The 19923-nt window shown below is 66.7% G+C and overlaps 1 protein-coding gene across 26 annotated transcripts in view; it reads left to right on the plus strand.

Moving 5' to 3' along the window:
- LOC105488470 (plectin) overlaps positions 1 to 19923 on the plus strand; it is a 62246-nt gene that overhangs the window by 24082 nt on the left and 18241 nt on the right. For 3 of the 26 annotated variants that reach the window (XM_071067618.1, XM_071067619.1, XM_011752574.3), the window contains exons 2-12: positions 14967 to 15028; positions 15420 to 15509; positions 16415 to 16492; positions 16584 to 16676; positions 17639 to 17805; positions 18338 to 18453; positions 18534 to 18640; positions 18732 to 18851; positions 18931 to 19026; positions 19219 to 19346; positions 19571 to 19664. In XM_071067618.1, coding sequence (XP_070923719.1) covers positions 14967 to 15028; positions 15420 to 15509; positions 16415 to 16492; positions 16584 to 16676; positions 17639 to 17805; positions 18338 to 18453; positions 18534 to 18640; positions 18732 to 18851; positions 18931 to 19026; positions 19219 to 19346; positions 19571 to 19664 — 1151 coding nt within the window. Of the gene's footprint in view, positions 1 to 2779; positions 3480 to 7011; positions 7291 to 8714; positions 9059 to 9660; positions 9928 to 11160; positions 11300 to 14018; positions 14315 to 14966; positions 15029 to 15243; positions 15259 to 15419; positions 15510 to 15882; positions 15919 to 16414; positions 16493 to 16583; positions 16677 to 17638; positions 17806 to 18337; positions 18454 to 18533; positions 18641 to 18731; positions 18852 to 18930; positions 19027 to 19218; positions 19347 to 19570; positions 19665 to 19923 lie in introns of those variants that run through there. The other 23 variants (XM_011752555.3, XM_011752564.3, XM_071067617.1 and 20 more) reach the window with 21 other exon arrangements.

Consider the following 19923-nt stretch of genomic DNA (forward strand, 5'->3'; position numbering starts at 1 on the left):
GCTCCCTCAAAGGTGCGGTCCCGGGGCCAGGCCCGAGCCGGGGGGCGCGGACCACACAGTGACCTCTGGCTGGTGCAGCCCACGCAGGGTGGCGGGCAGGGTCTGCCATCCCTGGGGCGACACTGTGGGTCGCTGAGCCGGAGCCGCAGGAGACCCCAGACCCTGTCCCTCCGGGCTCCACCTGATTCGGGGTCCTACTGGGCTGGCTCCCGCGGCTCCGCAGCCCTGCAGGAGCGTCGGGGGCGGGGTGGCTGCTGCAGCGGCGGCGGCGGCGGGGCGGGGACAGGGAGCCGGTGGGAGCTCAGCCTTCACAGCAGGGTCAGCCTCTTCCACCCCGCCCGAGTTTGCCGCCCACAACCTGGCGTCCAAGGGGCAGGGCAGGGCTGTGGGGACCACTGTGAAGAGGCGCCGGGCCGGCTGGCCCTGAGCAAGTCCACACTGCAGCTCTTTGTCTTGGGGTGGGGTGGGGGGGCTGGGGGCTGCCCAGGAGCCCTGACTGGTTGCTCTGGAAACCTGAAGGGGCCTGGAGTGGGGGGAGAGGGGCCGCCCAGTCGCACACCCTGGCCCTCCCCGTGCTGAATCAGCTACCGCTTCGGTTCCCACAGGGTGGGGGCGGGGGGCAGTAGCTTCCGCCCGGGGGTCGGGGGGACGCCTGGACCCTGGCGCAGGGGGGTGTGTGCTTCGGGGGGTGTGTGCTGCAGGAGGTGTGTGCTGCAAGGCGGGGTGGGGGTGGCGCATGCCGCAGGGGGGGCGTGTGCGGAGCTGGCAGGGTGGGCCGGGAACATTCTGCTCCGGGCTCCTCCCTGCGGCTTCCCTTCCCGCCTGCAGGCCCCTAGCTGGTGGGAGGGAGGGGATTCCCACCGAGCCCCGCCCCCTCTCTCTGCTGGAGGAAGCTACCGCCCTCTCCTGCCCCGAGCTGGCTTGGGGGAGGCGGGCTGGTCGGGTGGCGGCTCAGTGGGGGTCAGTCCCGGCTCCCCTGCAGGCCTGTGTAGGAGAGAACCTAGGTCCACGTGCTTTTAAGGAGCCTTGGGGTCATTTTGGGACAGTGTGGGTATCGTGCGTTAATTTGGTGGGGCTCTTGGAGATTTGGTGGGGATTAGGTTAGGGAATCATGCCAGGAAGATGCGGTGGGCCTGCCGGGAGTGCAGGAGGTCAGTGTGTGGGGGGCGCTGAGGGACTGGCCAAAAGGGTAGGGACTGCTTTGGGCACTGGGCTGGGCAGGCTTGGACCCAGCTGGTGGTGTTCCCAAAGCCACAGCCCTGGTGGGTGGAGGGTCCGCAGGTGCTGGTGGTCCGAGGGGCGTGGCCTCTGCGGTCCCTACATCCTCCTTGAGCCTCACCTTCTGAGGCTGGCCTTTTCCTGCCTGGGGCTGGCTTCAGAGAGAGGGAGAGCCATGCCGCAACGAGCTGGCCCTGCCGGAGGGCTGTGGGAACAGCGGCTGTGCCTTCAGAGTTTCCCCGCCACCACGTCTCTGTGCACGCAGGCGTGCGCGTGCGTGTGTGTGCGCGTGTGTGTCTGTGTTTGGAGCCTGCACCTGGCGCCATGGAGACGGCCCCATAAACCCGCCCCCACAAGCTGCTTGTTGGCCGCCTGCCGGTTGCTGGCCAGCGCCTCCCACCTCGGGATCCCCCCTCTCCCTCCCTCCCCCCCACTGCCCTATTTATAATCAGTTCCCGGGTTTGCTGTGCTTGGTGGGAAGGGGTGTGTCCGCTCAGGGCGAGCAGCGGTCCGGTGGGGGTTCATGGAGTACAGCGTGGGACGGTGGGAGTGTTGGGTGTGGTGCCCATGCCTGGACCCTCAGTGCCCGCGGCAGCAGGGGGTGGGGGCATGATGGGTGTGGCTGGGCCAGGCCTGCAGGGCCTCACAGGGCAGTTTCCTCTTCCCTTCCCTTGGGCCCTGGCCGTCTTCTGGCCTGGCATTCTTCCACCCTGCAGCCATCCATCTGGCCCACAGACGGGCACTTGGGCTGCCCAGGGTGGGCATCTGTGGGCCGTAGGGACTCGGTGACTTTCTCTGTGGCAGCATCTGGGAGTCTCTGGCCTCCAACAGCTGGGTTGGAGGCGGGGGTGAATAGAGGCCCCTCTGAGCCCCATAGCTGGTGCTCTGCTCACAGGGCTGTGGGCTTGGAGAGGCCACCCCTAATCTGGCCTGGAGTGGGAAGTGTTAACTTGGGTGGCCACCGCCTCCAAGCCTGGTGTGTGGAGGTGGGGGCTCTGTCCGTTTGCCTGCCTGATGGACAGCAGCAGCGGCTCCTGCAGCCCGCCCGTCCTTGTGCTGTGGCAGCTGCCCCCAGCCGCTCCCCTCAGACTTCCTCCCTCAAGACCCCAGCTTCTTCCCCAGGCCCTAGTCCTCTCCGCTCAAGCCTCACGTCCCTCCAGGCCTGGCAGCCCAGCACCCCCCTTCAGATCCTTGTGAAGCCGGGACACCAGACCCACATCCCTGCCGAGGACCCCTCCTGCCCTCAGCCCCCCTGCCTGCCCTGCCACCCTCTTCTTTAGACTGTTGGTCTGTATCCGCCCCCACTCGCCCCAGCACAGTCTTAGGGACCTTGAAGGATGTGTTTAGAAACTGATGTCATTTCTGACGTTGGAGCCGCGGGGCCTGGTGGGGGGAAAGGGGCAGCTGTGGGGATGGCCGCTGCCTCTTGAGGTGCCCCCTACTCTACAAGGGCCCCGTCGGCTGTGGGTGGGAGGGGCCGCCCGTGCTGCTGAGTCAGAGGGGGCCGGCCCGGCATCCTGGAGGAGGGCGGGCAGCCGGCAGTGCCGCCGGGATTGCGAGCCGCACAGCCGGGAGCCCGCGCCCTCACGCTCAGCACCCCAGCCTGCCTGCCTGCCTGCCCTGCCGCTGCCCGCTGTCACACCCTGTAGCGCGAGAGCCTCTCTCGGTGCCCTGGGCCTTCTCGTGGTGCCCTGCCTGCTGCCTTCGCCCCTGCGCTGCCTGCCCGGCTCCAGCAGCCATGGTGGCCGGCATGCTCATGCCACGGGACCAGCTGCGGGCCATCTATGAGGTGCTCTTCCGCGAGGGCGTGATGGTGGCCAAGAAGGACCGGCGGCCCCGCAGCTGGCACCCCCATGTGCCCGGCGTCACCAACCTGCAGGTCATGCGTGCCATGGCATCCCTGCGGGCACGGGGCCTGGTCCGTGAGACCTTTGCTTGGTGCCACTTTTACTGGTACCTCACCAATGAAGGCATTGCCCACCTCCGCCAGTACCTGCACCTGCCACCGGAGATCGTGCCCGCCTCTCTGCAGCGCGTGCGCCGCCCTGTCGCCATGGTGATGCCCGCACGCCGCACCCCCCACGTGCAGGCTGTGCAGGGTCCCCTGGGCTCCCCACCCAAGCGGGGGCCACTGCCGGTGGAGGAGCAGCGGGTCTACCGTCGGAAGGAGCTTGAGGAGGTGTCACCTGAGACCCCTGTGGTGCCTGCTACCACCCAGGGGACCCTGGCCAGGCCAGGCCCGGAGCCTGCCCCAGCCACAGGTCAGCTGCACCCTGACCCCAATCATGAGGGGTGGAAAGTGGGGGTCTGGTTTGTCGGGTCTTGGGCCTGGGCCTGGGCTGGAGTGGTTGCAGTGGTCGGCCGGCTTGTGGAGCATTGCTCACACCAGCAGGTGGCCCCCCCGCCCGAGGGGGGGGTGTGCTTGCTGATGGACCCACATGGCCCCTCCTCCTCGGCTGGCTGGGGACCTTGGGGTGTGTAGGCCAAGGAGGAGCCTGTGGCTGATGCCAGTGCCTCCCCAGGCACACCCTGGGGCGCCCCCTCCCCTCTCTCCAACACTGCCCTTGCCTTCACCCCCTACGCCGCCTCTGCTGTCCCAGTGACCTGTCTGCCCCGAGGCTCCTTGGCACCGAGGTGGGGGTGTGCGAGGAGGTGCTGGCGCTGGTTGGGTGTGGCCCTCCTCCAGCACGTGGCCCGGCTGCCTCCCCTGCCACAGTGGTTGATGGGTCAGGCTTGGTGTTGCACAGAGTGCCCAGTGTGACCAGTAACTGAGTGCTTGGCCAGCTTGGGCTTGGTGGTGGCTGGGGATGGCTCTGGGTGGGATGGGGAGAAGCGCAGGGTCCAGGCAGGAGGCTCCTCTGGCACAGCAGAGGCCGCGGGGCTGGGGTGTGGTGTGTGCTGGCCCAGCCTGGGGCCTAGATAGGCCCTTCCTGGTATGAACCAGGTCCCACAGGACAGGACGGGTCCTGTCGTCCCAGAGGCTTCCAGAGACCCTTTGCTCTGCCCCTTCTCTGTGGCCTCCCTCTGTCCACAAGCACCTGTACCAGCAGGACCCAGGTGGGCAGATGTGTCCCCTGCAGCCCAAGGCTCACACACGCAGTGGAACACTCTGCCCTCCATGGTGGCTCAGGATGGCCCGATCCCCCAGCTTGAGGCCAGCCTGGCCCCACCTCCCTCTTTGGGCCTGGCACCTGGGGAGCAGCTTGCTGTCTCAGGCTGAAGAAGGGGGCCTAGAGTGGGGCTCTCAGGGTGGCCAGGAGTTTGCCACGGGTGTCGGGGAGGGGGCCCAGGGGAGGCCCAAGTTTGGGGCACAGCTCCCTGTATGGGGGGCTGGGCGGAGCCCTGGTGCTGGCTGGCCTGGGGTGAGTTGGACTTGTTAGGGGCTTGCCTTGGGCCCATCTGGGAGGATCAGTGAGGCTGTGGGGTGGAGGCTGGGCTCCCCTCCTGGCTGTCTCTGAGGCCTCGGACAGGTTGTGCGGCCTCTCTAGCTCCTCGCTAAATGGACGACATGTCTCCGACAGGAGGCATGAGACAAAAGACCCAGCCCATGTGGCCTTCCTGCTGGCCTCTCCCACCCGGCACCCCTGCCCACCTACTCCCTGGTCATTTGGCAGCCCAGCCTCCTCATGCTCAACTCCTGGGTGTGGTGACTGGGAGCCCCTCCCCTCTTTTTTCTCCTTCCTTGTCCGTGGCTGGGCTGGGCCTGCAGGGCAGGCAGCTGGCGGCAGGGCCAAGGAGGAGGGGTGCTGGGTGTGGCTGCAGCAGGCAGAGTGGAGGGCACCCCTCCCCGATGGAGGTGACTCAGTCCCCCTGAAGCCACAGCCGCCAGCGGCAGCTCAGAGTTTCCAACAGGAAGCGAGCCACAGCTCCGGATGAGTCAGGGCCAGCAGGCTCAGACCCCTCTCTCCCCTGGACCTCACGGGCTGAGCTTGGGGATGGGAAGGAGGAGGCTCGGATGTGGAGTGTGGCAGAGGGCCAGGGCTGGGCCTCAGGCAGTGGCAGCGGTCATGATGGCCCTGCATACAGCCCGTGGCAGTTCTGATGATACTTGAGACCATGGACTTCTCGGGGTTTTTTTAAGTGATCAAGCAGTGAGCTACCCTGCCCTTCCCCACCGCACAGCCGCTCTGTGGGTCGGCAGAAGGGCAAGGTCAGAGCTCGTGGGCCAACTGTGCAGGTCCACGATGGCCCTGTTGGATGGGCTGCCCCTCTCCATCCAGCCCTGGCTAGGGAGCGCCAGCTATACCCCTGAGGTGAGGCCCCTGCCCTCCCTGTGCCCTGGTGGTCTGCTTATCCCTGGGTGTGGCCCCTTGGGGCCTGCTGGCAGCACATCTGTGTGGGAAGCCATCTGCCCACCTGCTTGCATAGCCATGCACAGGCCAGGGCCAGACCCAGACGGAGCCCCTGCCCCAGGGGGCTCCAGATGTGTGGGGTGAACTGGGTGAGGAGAGAGTGATGGGGAGGTGGCTTCAGAAGCAATCAGGGAGGGCTCTGAGGAGGTGCCTGCCCTGCCAGGAGCAGCCTGGAGAGAGGGACAGAGGGAGGCCGGAAGGCCGGAGGGACTCATGGGAAGGCCCTGGGCCTGTGGCAGAGAGTTTCAGTTGCTTGGTGTGGTGGGAAGCTGTAGGAGTGTGTTTTTATATGTGAGTTTCATGTACGTTTCATTTTTATTTTATTTATTGTTTCGAGATGGAGTCCCACTCTGTTGCCCAGGCTGGAGCGCAGTAGCGCAATCTTGGCTCACTGCAACCTCTGCCTCCCGGGTTGAAGCGATTCTCATGTCTCAGCCTCCTGAGTAGCTGGGATTACAGGCGTGAGCCACCACGCCCGGCTAAGTTTTGTTTTATTTTTTTTAGTAGAGACGGGTTTTCGCCATGTTGGCCAGGCTAGTCTCGAACTCCTGACCTCAGGTGATCCGCCCGCCTCAGCCTCCCAAAGTGCTGAGATTACAGCTACCACCCAGTCCTAATTTACCTTGCAAATAGCGATGCTTTGCCTGGCTCAAAATTCTGAAGGAACCGAGGATTGTGTGGAGGAGATGCCAGCTGAGCGCTGTCCATGCACCAGCAACGGGCAGGGGCCAGGCAGCCACCACCATGGCGAGCACTGTCCACACACAGCACCTAGAGCTGCTTCTCACAGCAAAGGGCAGGGGCCGGGTAGCCGCCACCACTTCCGCTGTACACGGAGGACACGCCTGTGCCTTCAGCCTCCCTCCTGGACCCTCTGTGGCCCTGCGTCAAGGAGGGCGCCTGGAAGTGGCCTGGCTGCCTTGCCCTTCTTCACGGCCACAGGGTGCCCGGGTGGAGGTGGACTGTGGCCCGGCCAGCTCTCCACAGGGCTCACTGGCTTTGCCGAGTCGCCTGTTTACAGGATTTCTGTAGATCGCCCGCAGGCTTCTAAGGGGAGTTATGGTGGGCTTTGATTTGCACTTCACTGGTCAGCGAGCATCTGGGTGGAGAGGTATGGAGAGGGGAGGCAGGTGTCACCATCACCCCTGGACACGATGCCTGGGGCTGTGCTGGTTGGGGAGGACTCAGGTGGAGGAAGAGACCACCTTTGGGGCTGAGGAACGTGAGTCTCAAGGAGTGGGATGGGGTGGGCAGTTTGGGGCTCTGCTCCCGCCTGGCTCATGAAATACCACTGGGCACATGGATGCCTGGAATGTGGGTAGGAGGGTGGGAGGGCAGGGCTGGGCTGGTGGGGCCTGCAGCGGGGAGGGGAGGCTATAGGGTGGGGTCTGCTGGGCGGGGCAGGAACAGCAGGGAATACCCATGGGCTGGGGCCAGAGGGCTCTCCGGGATCGCAGGCAGGCCAGTCCCCGCACCCCCAGGCAGGTCTGCCGGGCTGGTCTGACCCGTCAGTCTGCCGGGCTTCAGCTCCGCTCACTGACTAAGGGGTGGCTGCGAGGAGGAGCTGCTGCTACCAGGGCATGAGTGGGCCCTCCCTCTGCCTCCCACCCCTTCCCTCCTTCCTGCCTCGCCTTCCTCCCTGCCGGCTCTCGGAGCAGCCTGGCCTGTGCGGCAGCCATGGACAGGTACAGCATGGAGGAGCTGATTCAGCTGGGCCAAGGTAGGGCAGGCAGAGCTGGGGGCTGTGGGAGGCAGAGGATGGGGAGCCAGGGACCAAGGCCTCCGGCTATGCAGGGCCACAAGGGGGCCGGGGCCGCCCCTGGCAGACCTGTCTCCCTGTTGCCCACAGTTCTGTGCCGCCAGACGCCAGAATCTGGGATGCAGGGATAGGCACGGCCCCCGCTTGGAGCTGCCCCAGGGGTGTGTGTGATGTGTGTCCCGGAAGCACAGGCCCGGCCGGGCCTCTGTGGAGTGGTAGAAGAACTGCCCGCTGCCAGCCTGGGGCACTCCTGCCTCCAGGAGCTGGTTCTCACCCAGGCTGTTGAGTCAGGCTCCTCTGGGGCTTCCCCAGCCTGTGACGGGGAGTGGGCTGAAACGTCCAGCCTGTCAGCCCCTGCCTACTGCTGGCCAGATGCCGGCCTGGGCTCAGCTGGGAGTTGGGCCGTCTCTGGCATGCCTTTGGGGCAGCGGGTATCCCTGACCCTCAGGGCTGTCGGGGCCCGCCCAACCCCTGGCCACCCAGAGCGGGCCACTGCAGGCATTTCCATCTGCCACACGTTTTTGAGGTGTGGGGCTGGAGAGCAGGAGGCTGGGGTGGGCCCGGCCCTCTTGTCCCTGGGCTTCCCAGCATGGACCGGGGTGTCCTGCCTAGTGGCCCGGGGCCAGGCTGGTTCACTGTGTCTTGCTGTGGGCTGAAGTGACTACGGTGGAGGCCACCTGGGCTCAGATGGCAGCGTGCAGGACGGCGGGCGGCGCCTCAGGCTCCTGGTCTGTATGACGCATTCCTGGTATAGGACTTCACAGGTTTTGCTGAGGGTTCCATGTGGTGCCAGGAACGACGCTGTGGGATGGGGTAGACCATCAGCGTGCATTCTGCTGGGCCTGAGGGGTGTGTCCAGCAGACGGGGGTTCCAGGGAGAGGAGCGGGACTGTGCATGCCCCACATCCTGTCTCCCCGGCTGCACTGGGATCTGATCTGCATAGGATATACTATGGGCCTGCCTGTGGCCAGGCCCCCTGACCCAGGCCTTCCACAGAGCAGGGCTTTGGGGCTCCTGGGTGGAGCCAGGCCAGTCTTCTGCTGTGGCCCAGGAGAGGCGTCTCCATCCCAGATTCCTGGGACCCCAGGAGAGGCTGTGCTGTGGGGCAGGCGCTGGCCTGGGTGGCCTGAGCCCTGATTTCGGGCTGCCTGGGTATCTGGCCCGTGCGTGACCTTGGGGCGGCTGTCCTGGCCACCGGTGGGGCCAGGTGCTGCGTTGAGTGACCTGCGCAGGGCCCTCTGGGAGAATGGGCAGCCTCTTCTCTTGGCCCTTGTGGCCTTTCCAAGAGTACCCCCTGGGTGGGCAGGGCAGGTGGGTGGGGACTGCACCTCCTCCTGCAGGGACGTGAGCCGGCGCCCCCCTGCGCCTTGCTGTATTATATTAGAACCCCCTGTGGGAGCTGGGGGACCGAGGTGTCGGGTGGCATCTCCCAGCCAGACCCGACTGCAGCGGGGCCTGGGTGCCCTCGCGCTGCACGTCATGTTCTAAGTCTGGGTGGTGACGGTCCTCGCGCGCCCTCCTCAGATATTTATATCCCCTGGGTCCCTGCCCACCGCTCCCCTCCCCCACAAGCTGCTGCTGACAGCGGCACGGCCGTGCCCTCCTCCCACCCGACGCTGCCGCTGGTGGCTTGTGCCTCCTCCGAGGGGCCTGTGACCTCCCACACCCCTGGCCCGCTCCGTCTGCCCTGTGGGCTCCTGCCACCGTCCCCGATGAAGATCGTGCCCGGTAGGTGGGCAGCCCTTGAAAGCCTTGTGAAATCCTGGCCCCTTGCTGGGGACAGGAGCCAGAGGGCTGGGGCTGAGGCTGGAGGCCAGGGGCTCTGTCCCTTGCCCTGCACGCAGCCTGCCTCATGCGCCCTCACCTAAACCCCCTCACCCCCAATCTGCAGTCTCACTCTGGGGGCGTTGGGGCTGGTGAGGGGGGCGAAGGTGAGGGAGTGCGGTGGGATCAGCTGCAGGCTTGGGTTGGGGGCTCTGGCATCCCTCCATGCCGGCCGGCTCTCCCCAGGGGGCAGCCTTGGAGGCGGCGTGGGCTGCTCAGGCCCCTCTTCTGGTGGGGACAGCAGGGGGAGGCTGGGAGGGAGGGAGGGTGTGTGCCGAGGCCGCGGGCAGTGCTGGGGGGCTGCAGCTTGGCCATGCGTGCGGCTGGCCCCTCCTCCCAGCGGGTGTGGCCACGGGGACGCAGGGGTTAAGGCCAGCTAACCTTGAGCGTCAGTAGCTCTGCGCAGGGACAGCTGAGCCGGCCGGGTGGGGAGCGAGGGTGGGGAGGTGCCGAGGGCTGGACCGGCGCAGGGAGGAGGAGAGAAGGCGGGCGGGAGCTGTCTCGGGGCTGCCGCCGCGTATGGGGCGGTCCTGCAGGCAGGGCAGGCTCCGTCCGGGCGCTCCCCCTCGCTCACCCTGCATGCCGGGAGGGGGCCTGTCTAGCCTGGAGCAGCCGGTTCCCAGTGCAGGAAGGGCAGCCCTGGAGGTTCTGTGTGGTGGCCATGGAGCCCTCAGGCAGCCTGTTTCCCTCCCTGGTGGTTGTGGGCCATGTTGTCACCCTGGCCGCTGTGTGGCACTGGCGCAGGGGACGTCGGTGGGCACAGGACGAGCAAGGTAAGCCCGGCTGGTGGCTGCCAGGGACTCGGGGCGGGGCAGAGGGGCCGCCTGCCTCCCGCCCCTTCATTCCCTGTGCCCTCCTCTTCCTGTTTCCAAGCTGCATGTCAGTGAAAGCAGTGTTGCCCCCCGCCCCACCCTGCAGTGTAGACCCTGACCCTGCTGCAGTCCCAGGGCGGGGCAGGCTCTGCGGCGGCCCTCAGCCTGCAGCCTGTACTGGGAAGGAGGGTGGAAGGGGAGGCTGGCAGGGCAGGAGCCTGTGGCAGCTGCCGTGGCAGGGACAAGTGGGGCAGGTGCCTGTCCGGCCATCACTGAGGTAGAGGTGGCTCCCTGCCCACAGAGCAGGGGGTGGAGCCGCACACAGGTGAGGCAGGTGCCCTCATGCCCTCAGGCCCCACAGGGGGTGGGGGCAGCCAGGCTGTGCCCTGCCCTCCCTGCTCAAAGTCACCAGCTCCTGGGCTGTGGTCCCAGGTAGCAGCTGTGCCCAGCACAGGATGGGGTGGGGCTGGAGTGAATGGAGCCTGGGGCGGGGCCCTGGGGATTGGGCAGCTTCAAGCATGGGCTTCTGGCCAGAGGGACTGCCTATCGGGGACCTGGCCGGCTGGACCTCTCCTGCAGTGAGGGCGCTGCCTGGCTCAGCTCCTCTGCTGGATCCCCAAACTTGAGATGACTCAAGATGGGGCTTCTAGGCGTGGACTGGGGACGCTCGGAGCTGCCAGGGACTCAGCTGCCAGGATGGGACTTGGGCTGAGGGCTTCTTCCCCATCCATGTTTTTGGCCGGGAACCAGACACTGTCCCTCCCTCCCCATCTCGGCCCACGATTGTCCCCCTCGGCCACGGTCCTGGCTCACAGGATGCCTCTACTCCCCAGATGTGGTTCAGCCCCTCGGTTCTGCCCCTAGCGTTGTCTGCCCACCACCTGGCCCCCTGCCCTGCCTTCCTCCCTGGGCCCCACAGTGCCATCCTGCTGGGAGGCCCCTCCCATGCCGCGGCAGTCCCGGGGCAGCCTCCCAGCCCGACCCGTGGGTTGGGGCGCGGCTTCCTGGCTGCGCTGGGCGGGGCTGTGCGCCAGGGCAGGTTCTTTGGGTCTGGGCCTCGCCCCCGCAGTGGGCGGATTGTGGGGGGAGGTGGAAGAGGTGGAGAGCCAAGCCGGCGCCCTCGCAGCGTGGGCTGGAAGCAGAGGCGCAGCCGCGGTCCAGCTCCCCGCACTGTCCGGGGGTCGAACCGGGGCTCAGGCCGCGACCGGCATGTCGGGGGCGGGGGGCGCCTTTGCCTCGCCGAGGGAGGTCTTGCTGGAGCGGCCGTGCTGGCTGGACGGGGGCTGCGAGCGGGCCCGCAGGGGCTACCTCTACCGGCAGCTGTGCTGCGTAGGTGGGTGCGGTGGCGTGGCCGGTGGCACCGAAGGGGCCACTGTCGCCCTCACCTAGTGGGGCTTGGTCTCTGCTGGGAACCGCCGCCCGGCCTGGGATGGGGGTGGTGCCCTGGCCAGGTGCAGCCTTGCCCCCTGAGCTCCGGAAACACCTGGGGAGGAAGGCGGGGTGATGTTCCCCTACCCCCATTTGTTTGTCTCTAGAGAAGGGGCTGGAGGGGGCGGGGCTGGCGTACTCCCAGCTGCTTCACGTCAGCCTGGGCTTTGGCCCGGGTTTCCAGGACACGGGGGAGGGAGGAGGTGCTGAAGGCGGGGCTCCGGGCCTTCTGTGGACTTGCTGCAGTCCTGGGCCAGTGGGATTCCCCTCCCAGTCTTGGGGTTTCCGTCCTAGGACTGTCTCCACTAGCTGCGGGACCTCAGCCATAGCATCCACACCTATAAAACGGGGGGCGATACTCCTCAGAGGGCCATGGCAGTGCCTGTCGTGAGGGACCCTGGGCTGGCGGCCGAGGGTCAGCTGCCCTGGACAGCACAGGTGCCAGGCAGGTGTGCAGAGGCACCTGAGCTGGGGGTGTTCTGGGTACATCCCAGGTGGGAGAGCCAGCTGAGCCGCAGCTGTAGAGGGTGGGTGTGGCTTGGCTGGGTAGGGCAGTGGGGAGGGGGTGCGGTTGGTTTTAGGGTCAGAATAGGAGGAATGGGGCATCCATGGTAGGGATCAAAGGGGCAGGCTGGGCTGGGAGGGAGGGGAGGTGATGAGGAGGGAAGAGCTCAGAGCAAAGAGGTGCCCAGAGGCAGGAAGTGGGGAAGGGGAACTCGAGCCAGGCTTGGGAGGTGGAGGCCCCTGACTGAGCCCCCAGCACACCCAGCCCCAGCCCTGCCCTGCCCCAGCCCTTCTCCCCACCCTGCCCCTTCCCTTCCCTGAGCCCCTGCCCCATTCCTGTCCCTGGCCCGGCCCAGGGCGGCATCTTTGGAGGCCTGTTAGTGGCAGGGAGAAGGCTGGAACAGGGGCCTGACTAGGGTGGGGCCCACGTGAGTCCTGGACCTTGGCCCCAGCTCCCGGTTTCCAGCTGTCCTGGACTCCCTGTGCCCACCTCCCTGGCTGTTCCGGGATCTCACGCTGTGCCCCTCAGCAGAGTGGCAGCCGCGTTCCCGCAGGCAGGAGCCACCTGGTCACGGCCAGGACCCCAGAGCCCCACGCCCAGCAGGCGCGGTGCTTGGCCTCAGGAGAGCTGCTGGGCCCCGGGCTTCTGAAGAGGCAAACAGTGTTTCCAGAGGCTTTGCACCCGGGGACGGGTGGCAGAGGTGTGAGGTGCGGGGTGCCCTCGGGCACACGACCGGAGGCACTGACCAGTACGGGGTCAGGTTTTGGTTTGGGGGCTTCTGTGACTCCTGAGGTCCTGGAGGCTGCTGGGCCAGACAGGCAGAGCAAGAGGGTCACCCCGAATCTCACGCCAGGCTCAGAGTCGACGCGTGGAGACCAAGGGGTGTCTTTGTGGGGCGGGGTGTAAGACGTGGCAGAGCCCTGGGGACTGACTGTGCCCCTTGGCGTGGGGTGGGGGCTTCCTCACCTCTGAGGGGTTCTGGCACCCCCTCACGGCCTCACGGGCAGTAGGAATGGGGTGGGGTGAGCTCTTCCCAGAACCAAGGGCTGAGTGCAGCTCCCAGCTGGACCGAGTCTGCCTGATGTACGGCTGGAACATTCTTGTGGTTGGGGCAGCGCATTCTTTCCTATGGTGGTCGGGTGGGCTGGCCAGGCCCAGAAGCTGGCCAGAGGCAGCTCCGCCCCAGACCCCAGGGAGCCAGAGACCTCAACCAGCGCAGGCCCTTTGCCCTTTGCCCTTTATAGCAGGAGGCTGCTTCCCTTGGGCCCCACCCAGCTGCAAACAGCACCCCCCACCCTGGGGTCGCCCAGGTCCTGCCTCAGGTGTGGCTTCCCATCCATGAGTCACAGGCCTGGGCCCCCTCCCCATCCCTGACTCACTGGCAGGGCCCCTCCTGGGGCTTCCCGATGCTCCATCCCCCCACGAGGCCCAGCCTCCGTGAGTCAGCCCTCAGCTACGAGCCTCCGGCCTAAGGTGTTCTCCTGGGCCAGGGTGGGCTCTGCAGGTGGGTGCTGCTCCAGGATGTGCCAGATGGGCAGCTTGGGAGGGGCTAGGCCTGCCGTGGGACCCCACTGGCCCCGGAGCAGTAGCCTGGCCTGGGGCAGGGCAGGCACCATGGGGTAGGGTGTGCTCCCCACTTCATGCAGGTCTGTGAGGAAGTGTGACTGGGGGGCTGCAAGAGCTGATGGGCAGCAGGCCCCCTCCCCTAGCCACGTGTCAGCGGCTTCCCGAGTCCTCCCCGGCAGGGTGGGTGGGCAGAGGCTGAAGTAGGGCCTGGCCCGGGCCTGGAGGGAGCTCCAAAGAGAGGCGTGGCCTCAGCCCCTCCCACTGGGGGAGCCCTTCAGTCTGTTGGGGGGGTCCTTCTGGGTGGCCGTGGGGATGGCCTGTGTTCCTTTGTGGTCCTGGCAGCATCTGGTGTGCAGTGAAGTGCCAGCTCCCCCTGTGTCCCCAGGTCCCCCTAGGGGACTGCATTGGGCAGGATGGGTGAGGAAACCCCGGTTTCCTGTTTCTGGCTGGCCGAGGGCGTGTCTGTGGGGGAGGGGGCTCCTTGCTCCTTCCCGCCGGGACACTCCCCTCCCTGGCGGCCTGGGCGGGGTGGGGCCTCGGGGGCGGGCCTGCCTCGCCGGGGAGTACAGCAGGCAGGGAGTGGCCACATCGACTGGGGCTCTGAGCTGAGCCTGTGCTCCTGTGCCGAGTGAGCGTCTCGTGGGGCCGCCAGCCTTCAGCTGCCTGTGTGCCACGCGGGGCTGCCCGGAGCACTGTGCTGAGGCTGAGCATCTGGGCGACGAAGGTGTGGGGGCAGCATGTCTCAGCACCAGCTCCGCGTGCCGGAGCCCCAGGGCCTGGGCCGAAAGAGAACCAGCTCGGAGGACAACCTGTACCTGGCTGTGCTCAGGGCCTCTGAGGGCAAGAAAGGTAGCAGGGCTCCCCTTGGGCACCTCCGCCAGGCAGGGCGGGCCCCTGTGGGAGGAAGGCCCACATCCTGTGGCAGGAAGCCTTGGCACCGGGTGGGGGGCTAGTCTCGGAGATGGGGGTCGGGGGACAGCCATCCCCACCCAACACAGAGTGGGCCAACAGGAGCCCGCAAGGCCGATGGGGGCCTCTGAGCATCAGGTGTCAGGCCTGGACGGGCGAGGAACTCTGCACTCTGGGGAAGGTTTGCTGCTCTGTCAGCACCACAACAGCTTCCCTTCCAACACCCCAGCGGGCCCTGGCCCTGGCTCTGCCACACCCCTGCTTGGGTCTCAGTCTGTAGGGGGCGGCGGGTGTGCAGGACGGGACATGTGTGCCCTGGGCTCAGGGTGCGGTCCAGGACCCTCCCATTTCCTCGGGGGAAGAGTCGGGTGGGGTGGTGCACCTGGCGGCGCCTGGGCCCCTGGCACCTGGGTCTCTGCTGTCCTGGCTGGGCTGTGGGTGAGGGCGCCTGGGTCTCTGTGTGATCTGAGGGAGGCTTTGGGGCTCCCCAGGCGGGACCTGGCCAGCCAGGCTGCCGTGTCTGTATGGTGGTCACCGGAGGGCCCCCGGGGCTTCTCCCAGGCCCCAGGTAAACTGGTCTTGTCTCCCCCAGATGAGCGGGATCGTGTGCAGAAGAAAACCTTCACCAAGTGGGTCAACAAGCACCTCATCAAGGTTGGTGGTGCATGCTCGTGCGTGTCACAGGGGCCGAGGCTGCCGGAGCCACCGAGGGAGGGTGGCCCCCGCCGCCTACGGCTGTCCCCATGCTGCCTGTGCACTCACCTTTCATCTCTGAAACCTGTTATTTTCTGTCCTTTTTCTTCCCTACGCCTGCTCCTGTCTCTCTCTTCCTCCTCTTCCTTCTGGTTTTTCCTGGTCTCTCCTTGCAGCACTGGAGGGCAGAGGTAGGTGCCTCCGCGGGGCAGGGGTGTGTTCTGTGGGCTCCTGGGGGACTCAGCCCCCGCCTCCTTCCCTCTGGTACTGGCACCCACTCGGTGGATCAGCCTCCCAGGGACTGTTGGTGGCTCTGGGGGACTGGCCACCTCAGCTGCTGCTGTCCCCACAGGCCCAGAGGCACATCAGTGACTTGTATGAAGACCTCCGAGATGGCCACAACCTCATTTCCCTGCTAGAGGTCCTCTCGGGGGACAGCCTGGTACGTGTGCCCCTGCCCCTTCCGGGCCCTGCCTGCCCCCACCTGGAGACCTCTGCCTGCCTTCCCTCCTTGGGGCCTCTTCGGCCGCCCACTCTACTGAGAATCCAGCTTAGCCCTTCTTGCCGTCTCCCTGGGGGCAGCCTGGCCTCATCCCTGGCAGTGCCTCCCGCCCAGGCTGCTGGGCATCACAGCCGAGGGCCTGGCCTGGGAGTGGCCGCAACCCTCGGACCTCGGCTGCTCTGGGCCTTGCTGCCCTCCACATCGGGGCCCTGACACAGTAACCTCACGCTCTGCTCTGCTTTGGTTTCTCTGCTGCTTGGACTCTGAACCTTGACTTCTGCCCTTTACCCTTTGCCCTGCTCTGGCTGGGCAGCCGAGGGAGCGGGACGTAAGCAGGAGCTCACGCCTGGTGAGTGGCTGTGCCTGCTGGCCGCAGCGGCACGGGAGCTCCCCAAGACCATGGAGCCCAGCTTTCTGGGGCTGGCGGCCCATCGGCCGACCCCTGCCTGGCTCTTGGGCGGGCAGGTGGTTGGGTGTCAAGCTGCCTGTCCACCGTGCTGTCCAGAGCTGGCCTGGGACCCACCAGCAGCTGCTGTGGCTGCCGCCGCCGGGCAGGAGGACCCCCCTTAGTGCCACTGCCCTCCACATGAGGCTTCCTGGCTGTGTCTCCTCCCACCCCTTCCTTCCTTCCCTCAGTCTGGATCGCTGGACTTCCCGAGCCCTGGTGGGCCTGGCCCGGCCCCTGGGCCGGTGGCCTCCCTTTCCCTGCGGGGGAGGGTGAACCTGGGATGAGAGGGGCTGCTGCCCCCGGGGAAGACCCTTGGCTCGGTCGCTGCGGTGCTTAGGGGGTGTTGAGGGTGGGGCCTGGGAGCTGCACTGTGGGTGCTGACTGATCCCCCCCACAGCCCCGGGAGAAGGGGAGAATGCGTTTCCACAAGCTGCAGAACGTCCAGATTGCCCTGGACTACCTCCGGCACCGCCAGGTAAGGCTGCCCACCCGGCCCTGGGCCCAGCCAACCCCTCACCAAGCCAGCCCTGCCCTGTGGGCCGTGACCGAGAGCCCCTCGCTCACAGGTGAAGCTGGTGAACATCAGGAACGATGACATTGCCGACGGCAACCCCAAGCTGACCCTTGGCCTCATCTGGACAATCATTCTGCACTTCCAGGTAGAACGGCTGCCCCCAGGACCCCCACCCCCTGCAGGAGTTTGCGGAGTAGCCTGGGCTCCTTGGCTGGCGGGCTGATCCGCTTTCTGGCTGGGTGTGGCCCGGGAGGTGGCTGGCACCATAGGTATGGTGGTGCCTGGGTGCCTTCCTGCCAGCCACAGCCCTGGACTGGATCTGTGGCCTGAGGGTACAGGCCTCTCTCTGAGGCCACCTATCCGTGCCCTCTGGCCCCGGCTGGGCAGGGCCTGGAGCCTCCCTATGGAGGAATGCGGGCCCTGGTGCCTGCCCTGGGCAAGCTTCTGCAGCAGCGCAGGCTGAGTCACCCGCTGCTTGTCCTGGCTGCACAGGAAACCACAAATCTGAGAGCTGAGCAGGCAGAGCCTGGTGCTGGCACGGCAGCTGAGTCACACAGGCTGGCAGGACGACAGGCAGCTAGGGGTGGGTGGGCAGAACCTGGCCTGAGCGTGCCACTGAGTGCAAAGCCAGGCTGCCAGAGGCCCCACCTGCCAGCCCGAAACCAGGGATGGAGCTTGAGCCCCAGCCTTTTCCAGGCCTGGGGGTTCTGGGCCAGGTTTAGGGGTATACTTATGGGCTCCTTTTATGCCCGCTGTCCTTCCACTCTGCTCCATCCCAGCCCCTGGAGGTGCAGGGTGCAGCCCAGCCTCCCCAGTTAGGGGAGTGGGCACCTGCTGTGTGGTGGCAGTGAGGGTTGGGGGTTCTGAGCTGTGTGGTGGTAGATGCCACCGGCTGGAGTGGCTGGACTTGTGGCCCCGAGGCATGGCCAGTCCCAGCAGCTTCCAAACAGGGAAAGGCCCCGGGGCCCAGTGCTGCCCTGGCTAGCTTGGTGGCCCCACACACTCCCCTGGGTGCCGAGCTGCCCCTGCCCCTGTGCATGTGGCTGTGGGCACAGGGCAAGCCTGACAGCTGTGGCTGAGCTGTGGCCTCCTATCCGCTGTGGGCAGATCTCAGACATCCAGGTGAGCGGGCAGTCGGAGGATATGACGGCCAAGGAGAAGCTGCTGCTGTGGTCACAGCGCATGGTGGAAGGGTACCAGGGCCTGCGATGTGACAACTTCACCTCCAGCTGGAGAGACGGCCGCCTCTTCAACGCCATCATCCACCGTCACAAGTACTTGGCCCCGGGGGCAGGGGGCTGGGGGCTGGGGGCACCCCCACAGTGCCTCCGCTAGGCAACTTCAGACACGTCGGGGCAGGGAGGAGGGCAGGAGGAACAGGGATGAGTGCCAGCTGGCCACCTCAGGGTGGGGGAGTTCAGGGCCCGGCCCTACCCTGGTGCCCTTCAGAAGCACCACCGCTTCCTCGAGGCTGGAGGGCCTGCAGGCTGCTGGTTCTCACAGCCAGGAGCATGTGCCCGCTGTGGACGCCTCCGGAGGGGCCTGGTGGGCAGGGTGGCTGCAGGGAGCCTCAGCTGCCTGGCACTCTCCGCTCTGCACAGTCCTCTGTGCTGTGCCCTGGGCTCCTGGGCATGGGGGTGGCAGGGCGCTTTCAGCTCTGCCCGTGTGGCAACGCACCTTTCAGGGTGAGTGTGGGGCGGGGTCCACGGTTGCTGGGATGTGTGAGGAGCAAGCCTGTGTGCCCGCCTGTGTGGTGTGGCCACTGGTCTTGTCCCACCCACCTGACCAGCCACCTGCTTGTCCCAGGCCCATGCTCATCGACATGAACAAGGTGTACCGGCAGACCAACCTGGAGAACCTGGACCAGGCTTTCTCTGTGGCGGAGCGGGACCTGGGAGTGACACGGCTCCTGGACCCTGAGGGTATGTCTGCGTGGCCCTCCTCCCTGCCCCTTCCCCTGCTGCCTGCCCCAGAGCCCCCGCTGAGCTGCCCTTCCCTGCAGATGTGGACGTCCCTCAGCCCGACGAGAAGTCCATCATCACCTACGTCTCGTCGCTGTATGACGCCATGCCCCGTGTGCCAGACGTGCAGGATGGGGTGAGGGCCAACGTGAGTGGGGGGCCTGGAGGGCAGGGGGCTTGGGCCTGGATGCACCGATGGCCCCTGACAGCCATCTGTGCCTGCCTGTGCCTGCCCGCAGGAGCTGCAGCTGCGCTGGCAGGAGTACCGGGAGCTGGTGCTGCTGCTGCTGCAGTGGATACGACACCACACCGCTGCCTTTGAGGAACGCAGGTTCCCCTCCAGCTTCGAGGAGATTGAGGTGGGCCTGCCGTGTGGGGTGGGGTCCTGGGCCTGCCCTGAGGGCTGGGCATGGCTGCCGACACCCTCATCCCCGGCAGATCCTGTGGTCTCAGTTCTTGAAGTTTAAGGAGATGGAGCTTCCAGCCAAGGAGGCCGACAAGAACCGGTCCAAGGGCATCTACCAATCCCTGGAGGTGAGTGGGACCACCGGAGGGGTGGGTGGTGTCCTGGACCACCAGTGGTGTCCTAGAGGCTCTTCCAGAGCCCGACCTGGCCCTGCCTTTGGGACCAGGGCTCTCCCGGGTCTGGTGGGCTGGGGTCTGAGGGCCCAGCGGCCCATCCCCTGCCCCCAGCATATAGGGCCTGAGCTTGGCCCCTGTCCACAGGGAGCGGTGCAAGCAGGCCAGCTCAAGGTGCCCCCTGGCTACCACCCGCTGGACGTGGAGAAAGAGTGGGGCAAGCTGCACGTGGCCATCCTGGAGCGGGAGAAGCAGCTCCGCAGCGAGTTTGAGAGGTGGGTGGGGCCCTGTGGTGGCAGGGGAACCACCCGAGGGTGAGTCACTGCCTGGGGAGGAAACCCCCGCCCGCCCGCCCCCAGCGGGGGAACCCGAGCTCCCACTGGCCTTAGGACAGTGGGCCACAGGCAGGGAGGCCAGAGCAGGAGGCGAGCTACAGTCCTGTGCCCAGGGCTGTGCCGGACCCGGCCAACGCAGCCCCTTCCCCGCGCTTCTGCCGCAGGCTGGAGTGTCTTCAGCGCATCGTGACCAAGCTGCAGATGGAGGCGGGGCTGTGTGAGGAGCAGCTGAACCAGGCCGACACCCTGCTGCAGTCGGTGAGGGGTGTGGGGCTGGCAGCACGGGAGGGAGGCCAGAGGAGCCTGCCCCGCCCTGCAGCCGGAAAGCCGGGGGGGGGGCTGTCTGCCTGGGCTCCTGGGGCAGGGGCAGGGGCGGGGCATGCGGTGGGGAGTCCAGCCCTGAGCTCCTCCCTCTGCAGCCAACTCTCACAATGCAGCCAACTCTCACAGTGCAGCCAACTCTCACAGTGCAGCCAACTCTCACAGCCTGCTTTGGGCAGAGTTGGTTTCTGGTCAC

This window comes from Macaca nemestrina, chromosome 8 (genome assembly GCF_043159975.1).
Source record: "Macaca nemestrina isolate mMacNem1 chromosome 8, mMacNem.hap1, whole genome shotgun sequence".
In the NCBI taxonomy this organism is placed as follows: Eukaryota; Metazoa; Chordata; class Mammalia; order Primates; family Cercopithecidae; genus Macaca; species Macaca nemestrina.